The 10,690-nt window shown below is 42.4% G+C and overlaps 1 protein-coding gene across 1 annotated transcript; it reads right to left on the bottom strand.

Moving 5' to 3' along the window:
* Nucleotides 1-4,312: 4,312 nt before the first annotated feature.
* LOC132486953 (uncharacterized) lies at nt 4,313-7,206 on the bottom strand. The gene is given in 3 exon segments (XM_060094495.1): nt 4,313-4,478; nt 4,480-5,291; nt 6,280-7,206. Coding segments are annotated over 3 exon segments (1,905 nt in total).
* Nucleotides 7,207-10,690: the final 3,484 nt, after the last annotated feature.

Raw genomic sequence — 10,690 nt, 5'->3', positions numbered from 1 at the left:
AACACCTAATTAACAATTAGTACACTCTTTATAAGGTGCAAAACAAGATCCTATGTGGGGAAAGCTAAATTTTAATTCCCACCTAACAGTCACTCTGAATACTTTATAGGTCAAATGTAATAAGAGCATTTGCTTCTACTGCCCATTTTCAGCAATACATTGTTCTCTCTGGAGAAGGTGGTTTGGGAAGTCAAAACACTGCAGTGGAAAACAGTGGCCCTGACGGTAGAAGCAAAAAAAGACAAACCTTTGAAACAGGACTTACTGGAATTAACCGTTAAAGCCGAGGTAGCCCATTAGGATTGGCCTTATCTGAGGGCTCTGTGAAGCAGTGCAATCAAAGGTGAACCTTCTCACAGCATCACGTACACCCCGACTTCCCCTTTACAAATGATGACTCCAGGCCTTGCACGACTTCCTTCCTTTTCCCCCAAGAAGCGGCGATGCTTCCCCTTTGCTGTATGGATGCTGGCCTCCAGCCTCCAGCTGCTGGTCTCCAGAACACTTAGGATTCATACAGTAGTTTAACAGGCAGCATGGTCCCACTGCTTCACATTAATGCCAAATGCCAAACTTGGAACAGAGCTACTTGATATTCCCCATCCCTCCCCCGGAACTGTATAGACAAAACATGTCATTCAGTTTTCAGCTTACTCCTAGTGCTGTATCGATTTATAATCTGCTTGAGATTTTACATAGGTGCAAACATTTCCAGAGGATGAGCCAAGGACTACAGAGTGCAAACAAAATTTTCTATGACTCAGGCAGAGTAGCATCTGACTTGATAAGAGAGTGACAGGGATTACACAAGTTGGATTCTAAATAACCAGACCCGTTCAGATGCTCCATTTTGTTCACAGTGTTCGATCACTTTTTTTCTCGGCAGCAGTTTGAATGGCAGGAACTATAATAACAGTGATAACGTGGGAATGAGTTGAGCATGGCTTTGAGGGGGCACTGGTAGAAAGCTCATCTGACGGAATTAAATAAATATATTTTCGGGGGGGAAAAGACTGTCAGAATTACAATGGTATGATATATCCTTTTAAAAAAGAGGGCTTTAAAGAATTCACCATTTTCATCTAAAATCTGGGACCTAACCTAGTTTGGGGATAAGAACCTGTGTCTTCAAAGTGGCTGTGGGACCTTTTGCCTTTTCCTGGCCTCATTACAGTTATCCAAACAAATAAACACTTAAGAAGGGCGTCTTACAGTATTTTCTCTCTTTCACTCAGCTTCTTGGAGCTGCAGCTTCAGTAACTATAGTATACTCTACACACTTCAAAATTACATAGGAAAATACCCAGAATAACTAAATAAATAAAAGGCTAAAGAAAACTGGAACAGTACTGTGTCTCCATCTGAGACTAAATCATCCACTTCCAGCAACACAGAGAAGGGCTAGGACAATTTTGTTCCAAAGATTTATATACAGGTTTGAATCTAGAAATTAAGGTAAAAGCATAAATATTGAGAATTTCAACTAGATTCAGAATGGTTTCAGAAAGATATGATACAACAATTTAGAATAAAACAAAGGCAGAAGAGCATCATATTTTGGTTTGCTTGAAATATATATAAGGTGCAACAACTTTTTCTCTTGAGGATGCTTGTGGGACAAATGTTAGTGTAGATGGTGTTTGCTGGCAGATTAAGGTACACACCATAGCAATATGATTTTCTAAAATAAAAAAGAATGAGAGAAGTGAAATGAAAATGATAAATGGGGGAGGGTACTACATGTTGGTCTGCAATATTTGTGCTCACAAATGTTGTTACCTGAAAATACCAACACCCCTCTCCAGTGGATTCAGGGCATGAGAAAAGCACTATTTTTGAAATCAAGACATTACTCAGAGAAATGACAAGGTGAGTGTCTAAAAGACTATAGAGCTTTGCAGGATTTCTGCTACTCTCAGTGCCTAACCGCTTAAAAATTAAGCATGTCTACAAAAAGGTGGGGGTTTTTTTTCTAAAGTACCTGAAACAGTCGTATCCAGTAGGTTGCCCTCCACCCCGACCCTTGCCTAAGGGAAAAGCCACTGAGGTTTAGGAAAAGCAGATCAAGTAAGATATATTAATCACATAGAAAAAAGTCATCTTTTGTTTTGCTTCTTTTTAAGAAAGGTCCCATGAATATACAGCACTCTGTTAAGGAACTCTAGTGAAATGTAATCAGAGGACTGGAGGAGAGGGCACTGGCAAAAATAGACCTATTCTAACATGTTCTAGAGAATAACAAGTTAGTGCCATTGTCAAGGTGCATGTTCTGCACCAAACAACTTTTGTTGTTGATTTTATTTTTTTTTTTGGATTTTAGCTAATTATAATTTTTAAATCACTGCTAGCAAGTGGTCCAGAAACTCCAACAGCCACCAACACTGGGACCCAGCAATTTTCAAACATTCACTTTGTGTTTCGAAATTTAGAAAATATTAATACAACAGCATCGTAGTAAAAATATCATGCTAAAATCTGGGGTTGCTCACCTGATTTATTTCTGTGTGAATGGGGCTAAGCTTCTGCCTCTGATTAACCTTGCTTACTAATTCCTTCTTCCTCCATGCCCACAAGGAATATGCATTTTTGAGGACACCGTTCCAATGCCCTGATGCCCTCTTTACCTGCTTTGAAAAAAACAAAAGCCCAAATCTCTCTGTTCTTTTTCAATTCTGTTAGTATGTTGTACATATTTTCCAGCACCGAAACTGAAGTAACATCTACAACCGTGAAAAGCTAAACCTAGTCAGTACTAATAGAGTCATTTTTTGGTATGGCTATTAGGTCAAATTACGATGAGAAAAAAAATCATCATTACAATTCAGTCAAGTATAAATAAGATAGCTAGATAAAACCTTGTAAACTGTCACCATTTAGAGATCTAATTCAAAAGTTTCAAACTTGAACTAACACTATCAAAATTCCGCCAGTTTGAAAACCAGTAAAAATTATTGCTGGAATCCAATACTTAAAAGTTGGTAGTTTGTGCTGTGATGCAAGAGTGGGGAAATACTTTGTGCTATGGAACAAATACCCTGTAAAATCTGTAGCCGCCGACTAATTTTGATTTATCACTTTGCATCTGTTGCTAAGAAACAAGATACTGTGAACGTCAGGTGATGGAGTCAATATGTTGAATGTTCTAAGCCAGTTAATCCAGTTGCACTGGCATATGTATGGTTGGTTTTATGTTCAAAAGCAACAAAACATGAAAAGGAAACAGGAAACTTGCAGGTGGATCTATAACTGCGAGTCCCACTCTGGTCAGGCACACCTCCCTCATCAATACCTCCGTAACCACAAAAACTCAAAATGGCTCTAAAAACCTGCAGTGCCAATTAGGCTGTGCATAGCAATTGCTACCCGTCCAGTCTGTCTGGGATGGATGTAAAAGGGCTGTAGCTCAAAGACCACACAAAGTGAGTGTGTCTTCAATGTGTTCTGAATAGTGAAGTAATCCTAAGGTCACTTCTGAATACTATTTTTCTTTTTTTGTCTGTATGAACGATCCATTGGTCACTCAGACCCTTGTGTAAAAATAAAAGAATCCTCAAGGCATGAAAACATCAGTAATCTGTAATCTGCTGGACTCTTCCCCTGTCTGGGAAAATATTCGCCACAATTGGACCCAAGCAAATTCTTCTTGGTCACTCAAGGCTAAGAAAAAAATTCTGCTTGTAAGAACTGTAATTTTTCTTCTTCTCTCTCTTTCTCTTTGTGCCAGCAAACTACCACTCTGGTGGCAAATATAAAAGTGCAGAATATATGGACCACAAGGCCGAGCATACACCGCTAACAGCGGTACATCTGCCTGCCCGTGCTGTTTGGGAGTCTCTGGAAGAGGCTTTTTAATATTATTCTACAATGTAAATGTAGGTATAGCCTATTATATAAACCATCTTAGAACATAAACCTCCATGTACAAAAATGACTAAGAATATCTAATAATAACTAGTGCAGTGTGTCAGTTTTTGTTTTTTTGCTTTTGGTTTTTGTTTTGAAAGAATAACTAGGTAATATATGAAACTAGTTTCACACTCTCTGGTTGGCAAAAGAGATGCTGGATGAGCTACAGTAAAGGCAGCCTTTTACCAAGTTACCACCTATTACCATCAAAAGCCTTCCATAGAAAGCAAAGCTCTAGGATCATCCCATTTCTGCTCATTATCAGACAGACAACATCACCCTCAAAGACTCTGGGTTCTGAAAGAACAAACTGGCCCAGGGTGCCAACTTCTGCTTCAAGTGAATCTGGGCCGTGTAGGGCAACAAGCACTTGTTTGCTGTCTCTATCTGCCACCACATGGACTCACTAGCATCTCTCAATAAAGACAAGGCTAGGGTAGTAGGTAAAGCACAATGTTTTACAATTAAAGGGCGCTTCACTGGTCAGCGCAAGAAATAAGTACAGGAGTCGGGGGCATTTCTTTTGGCTGTCCATCATGGGGGAGCGGAGTTGATCTCTGACTTCTATGCATTTTCCATGGCAGCCACTTCGGCCGGCACAGCGAGGCTGAAGAACGCAGACACGGCGGGCATCTCCGGGGTGCTGCTCCGCGTCTCCGTGGCCCCTCGGTTGTGTGAGCATGCGTCATTGCAGCCTGTCTCGGTCACCTTAACAAGACTCCTCTGCAGGTGTTCCTTTGGTTTGTCATCCAAAGTACCTCCTGCTGGTGATACCCGGCCATCTGCTGTCCTGACAAGGTGTGTGATCTTGGTTTTCCTTGCTTTTCTCTTTTGACTGCCCACCAAGGGTTCTTGCGCCCTTGTTGGCTCTGGAGTGTTGGGAATGGATGGGGCATTTGTAACCTTATAAGCAGGCTCTGTGGTGTTTCTGTCTTCTGAAAATATGGCTTCTGTAGGGTGAATGGCAGCCAAGAAGAGTTGCTTGTTTGACCATTTATCCCCACTTCCTTTTTCCGGAACATTAGGCTTCTCCTTTTTGTGCTTGTATTTGCTGACAATTTTGTGGAATAAGTTCTTTTTCTGAGACTGGAAAGGACCTTTGCTGGTTTGGGTCGGTTCTGAGGACATATGTCCGCTCTTCTTCTTTTTTCTTGGGACAGGTACACATTTCTGGTCAAATGTAACAGGACTATACTGAGGGAGGCTGTTGAATTTCTTTTCAAATTCTTCATCCAGCTTTGCTGAGCCAAGGAGAGAGTCTTCCTTTGGCTTTGTCTTCTTGAACTTCTTGCTTCCACTGGTCCCACTCTGGTGAAATGTCCAGCTTTCTTCATGCCAACACTCTTCATGATCAGAGGACTTTCCTTTTCCTGACCTTCGTTTCCCTCTGCCAACATTAGCTCGCAGAGAGGTGAGCATACCCTCAGACACCAGGGTTTTATAAAGAGCACCTTTGCAAGACCTCTCAGATTTCCGGGAGCCACAAGTCTCTATTTTTCTGTGACACTCACTGTCCTCAGGCTTGGCCTGTCCCGATAGACTGGGTGGTAATGCATCCTCCGTAGGGGTCAAAGGTTCTGCTTTTATACCCTCTGGGACCTCACCAGAAATGTTCTTGCTGGCAGAAATACTGATAAAATCTTGAGGTCTTGACTCTTGGGTGGTGTCTGAGGATCTCTCCTTTGACATTTTCTTCTCTCTTGATTTCACTTTCTTCTTTGGTGGCTTGGCATCCAAAATGCTTCCCTTGCCACTCGAGGATGTATGCACCTGCTTGCGAGGGGTATCTCCAAGCTTCTCGATGCCCCAGTCTCCCTTTGCAACAGCTTCAATGGTGTACATGACACTCTCGATATCAGATTCCGAGGACTGCCTCTTTTTGCAAGTCTTCTTGGGTGTGGATTTATCATTTCCCTGTCGATCCATTTTGGTTTTCTTCTTTTCCTTTTTTAGCTTTTCTGGTTTGCTTAACGCTGTGGGAATCTCGATGATCCTAATGCCATGAGGATGGCACATGTGATCCTTCCTACTGGGAACATCGCTTATTATTATCTTGCTACTGCCAGAGTAAGAAAAATCAGGGAAGTGACTACATTTTTGATCTTCCTCTAATTCTTCCTTTTTAATTGCTTTAGGAGCTTCCATTTTTATACCCATTATATCATCCATTCGCAGCTCCTCAAAATTTCTTAATTCCTTAGAATCTCTTACATTTTCCTTAGCTGATTTTTCAAATTCTGCTTCTTTCTGGAACCTGGCTTCATCTATTTTCTCCATTTTCATTTCTCTTTCTTCCTTGCCCTTCTCCAGTTCTTGAATTCTTCCGCCATCTGATTCTTTGGCTTTTATTAGCTTTGATTCTTCCATTTTCACCCCCTCTGATGCCAGGCACATCTCTGCCAGTTGAAAGAGTGCAGACTCTCCACAGCGTTTTACAGGTTCAGCACCGCCCAACTGTGAAGTCTTCAAACAGATCTCTGCAAACTGAAACAAGGCTGATGCTTGACATTGTTTTGACGGAACATCAGGGTGGGAGGTACCTGAAGATATCTCGGCAAACTGAAATAATGGTGACTCCTGACGCAATTCAGAGGATTCTGAAACATCAGGCCTGCAAGTGCCAGAGGATATCTCTGGTGTACCAAGAACATGTTCTCCAGCTAAAAGCAGCATGCTCAGGCCTCCCATTTGAGTAGGATCAGCCATCCCAAAGTTAAGCTGAGGCATTTCTTCAGGCTTTGTTTTCTTGGGGCTTGGCAAGGCTCTTGAAGAGTCAGATGGGAAGGCCCACAGTTTCTCCCGTGGATTGACAGTGGATGTTGGGGATTTCACAGGCTTGTTTGTGGTAGCACACCATTTGTAGCCAGGATTTGCTTTCATAAATGCATGTTTATACTCCTTGGCCATGTCTGTGTATTTCTGCTTTTCCTTTGGATCGAGAACAGCCCACCAATCAGCTAGTATCTTGGTAGCACCTCGGTTATCAAGCCTGTTCCTGTGTTCCTGACGTACAAGAGAGCGATGACGTTTGCAAAATAAGAGAAATGCATTCATTGGTCTCCGGGCTCGCTGTTCTGGTGATTCATCATCTTCAGTTTCACCATCTTGCTCTAGACCCGCGGCCCCAAGAAGTTGAACCTTATCAATATCCTCCTCTTCGTCTTCCTCTTCTTCCTCTTCTGAAAAGTCAAGAAGTTTCTTTGCTAGCAATGGATGCCACTGAAGGCACTTTCGTTTTGGTCGTTTTCCAGCTCCTTCTCCTTCTGCGGAATAATCTTTATTTCTATGACTGCCTTTCATTACTCTGACCGGTCAAGTCAAGACTTTCCATCGTGAGTTCAATGGAACATCGGAACTTCCAGCTTCTGTGATGCAGCAGAATTCCAGGAAGGCAAACGGAAAGTACACAGGGAGGAAGATGAACTGCGGCAAAGCCTGTGTCCTATGATACTGACCGCGCGGGTTCGCCGGGCGCGAGGGCGTGTGTGTGGCTCGCCCTCAGCGGCCAGTCAGGGCTTCTCTATGGGAAAGTGGAGAGAGAGGAGCTCGCGGAGCCACTCGGCCTCCCTTCACTGTACACTCCAAGATTCTGATGTTTAAAGAGTGACTCTCATAACCACTAAGGACCTACTCTATAGCACAGGGAACTATACTCAATATTTTGTAATAACCTATAATGGAAAAGAATCTGAAGAAGAATATATATATATGAATCACTGTGCTGTACACCTAAAACTAACACAACATTGTAAATCAACTATACTTCAACTTAAAATGATGAATTAATTAATCTAATTAAATACAATTTCTTCCCTAAAAAAATAAGAATGACTCTCAACTCTTCTAAACATATAAAATATTTTCTTAAACCTTAATCCACCCACTCCTGACACGTTAGGACCTGAGGCAAGACTGCGCTGTGCTGGAGGCTGAGGCCCTGCCCTCCAGCTCTGGGTCTGCCCCGTGTCCTGTAGGGCCTTGCTTACGGGACGGAACGTGGACGCCCAGCCACGTAGCCAAGCTCCCACCTCCCCTGCTGCACACAGATGAGCTTGGCCCCCTGGGGCCTGCAAGCGTCACATCTGTGGCTGGGCTCGTCTTCTAGACCATGGTCGTCACCTGGAAGCTTCTTAGAAATGCAGAATCTCAGGTCCCACCCAGACCTACTGAACAGTAGTCTACTTTTTCATAAAATCTCTAGGTGACTTATGTGCAAGTTAGAGCTTGAGAGCCTTTGCTCTCACGTGGGAGGCTGAGGTCAGAGGCACCCATCTCTTAAGTTTAAGAGACTCCCTGTTAAAATGCTTTGTTCGTCTTCTGACCTCTGAAGGACTTGAGAAGATTCTGGCCAATGATCAGTTCTGTTCAATTCCTTGTTGGACTTAAGGTACATTCCAAACCATAGCTGATTTTTCCTCTTATACATTTCATTTTTTTCGGTCAGGTAATTTTCCTTAAGCTGTATTCTTAGTTAGAATGCACCCCACCCACCCTACTCTGTCAATATCACCTGCATCAGGGTGGCCACCTCTTCCGTGAAGCCCACCGCAATACCCCCAAGGAAGAGCTTCCGTTCTGACCCCATCCTCCTTAGTTGAAAACTCTGGTAGCCCATTCACTGGGTCTGCTCTGGTTATACAACTGAATCCTCCATGAGACAATCAGCTCCCTGACATAGGAGCTGAGTCCCATTCAGATTTAGATTCTCCATTGCCCATAGCTGAGTCTATCAGATTTTAAATACACATGTGAAATTAAATCTGCCTCTCTTAAGTTTATTTTTGTGGCTCCTGCAATTCTCTGCTTGTGCCAGAAAGGAGATGAAAATAGCCCTGCAATTTTAATGAAGGTGGGTTTTACTCCTGGGTCTTACCACATTTAGGAAAGTGTATACATTTTGTACTTTCATGCAAAATTGTGCTTGGCACCGACCTGGTGGTCACGAAGGGAAGCAAGGGTGTTCTTCGATGAGAATTCTTGGGCAGCTGGGTCTAGTTCTGTTAGTGAACAGTATTCAGATGGAGGAATTGCTTTAGCTTGGAAAGTAGACCTCAGATATAGGAGGAATAGAGCAGAAGAAAAAGGAACTTATGAAAAACGGAATACAGAAGTGTAAAGGAAAGGTCAATGTCTATGACTGGCCCAGTCTTCTGGCTGTCTGTGTCCATGGATCATAACTCAGGAGTCATGGGAGTGCAGAGAGGGGGCAGGAACCTGCAACGGGGAGTCTGTGCTCTAGTTTTGGCTCTTCTGCTAATTAACTGAGCCCCTGAGAAACTCACTAAACATTTGTGGGTCTCTGTTGTCACATCTGAAACATGAATAGTTGGTCAATGCTTCTTAACCAGAGAAGAAAGCTAGAAAAATGGGGGGGGCGGGGTAGGAGGACTTGTTTAAAGACACGTGGCCAGGTGGGACACCCAGAAATGCGTATTTGCTGGGTTTGTGATGGGCCCCAAGTATGAGGTGCCTTTCTGATATTCAGCTCTGGTTAAGCATCAGTAAATCAGATGCTCTCTTAACATTCCTTCTAGCTCAAATATTCCCCAATTTCATGACTACCAGCCCCGTAGTGAATGCATGGTTAGGAGTCTACGGGTCTGGCAGACACTGCTGGTTGTACCCCTCTTCCTTTAGGAACAAAACCCAAAGTTTTTGCTCCATACACGCCTCCCAGAATAACTATGACATTTCCCAGCTTTCCTTTCGGTATGTCCGTGGACTAAATTCTGGCCAAAGGGAAGTGGTGAGTGTAGGTTCTGGGAGCGCTCTTAAAAGACAGAGGTGTGCCCTCTTGCTTCTTCTTGCTGACAGGCATGCATAGATGATAGTGGAAGATGGGCCAGCTGGGTCAGTGCCGGACATGGGAGCTGCCATAGGAGATGGGAGGGAACCAAGACAGTGTGGCCTGGGTCCAGGATACCAGGGAGTCGTGTCAGGAGGGAACTTCTACCCCCAGGCTTCCTTTATGTGTGAGAGAAAGACATTATCATCTAGTTAAAGTAACTGCAATTTTGCTCTTACTCTTTCTTTCAGCCAAACCCATTTTAAACTAAAACAATATGGAGCATGGAAAAGACTTTACGGACTCCAGTTACGCTTCCCAATCTTCATGTCAGCAGAAATTAAATGTCTGTTTACTGTGGCTTCTTGTTTTCTACTTCTGTAAGTGTAGTATGTTTATAAGACAGAGAATACTATTGTCTTTTACAGAGAGCACTTCTTTCACAGCCAAAAATTCATGGAGAGGTATCACAATTTTAGGAAGCACAGTTTTCTTTTTATGATTTTATCTTATTCTCTACAAACATATATTATTTCCTTACCATATGCCATATATATATATATATATATATATATATATATATAATTTTTGCCCTCAAAAATGGTCAGTCACCATTAATTTTGTGTGAAATTTGGTAGGACCTGAACTACAGTGAAATACCAAGAACTGCCATTTAAATTACATATTATTGCTAATAATTGTTATGACTGGCAATAAGCAAACATGTGGTGTTGAGTTTTTTAAACGCTTCTACATTTTTTTTGAAAGTTTGGGCTTTGACAAGAGCTCATTAGGAAAAAACCTTTAATTCTTTTCCTTCTTATTTATAGTTGAACAAAAGCGCACACCTCCACACACCATATATGTATACGATAATGGAATTTGTTTCTTGTGAACTTGCATTTAGCCTGTGAAAATTACCTTTAATGACTTTGAAAGATATTGTGCTTTTTGCACATTTTAAGTTTCTGATGGGGGACAGGGATGAGGGGCAGTGAT

The sequence above is a fragment of the Mesoplodon densirostris genome, chromosome 1 (assembly GCF_025265405.1).
Source record: "Mesoplodon densirostris isolate mMesDen1 chromosome 1, mMesDen1 primary haplotype, whole genome shotgun sequence".
Lineage (NCBI taxonomy): Eukaryota > Metazoa > Chordata > Mammalia > Artiodactyla > Ziphiidae > Mesoplodon > Mesoplodon densirostris.
The sequence above is the reverse complement of the archived record's forward strand: the minus strand, read 5'-3'. Positions and strand labels throughout refer to the sequence as shown.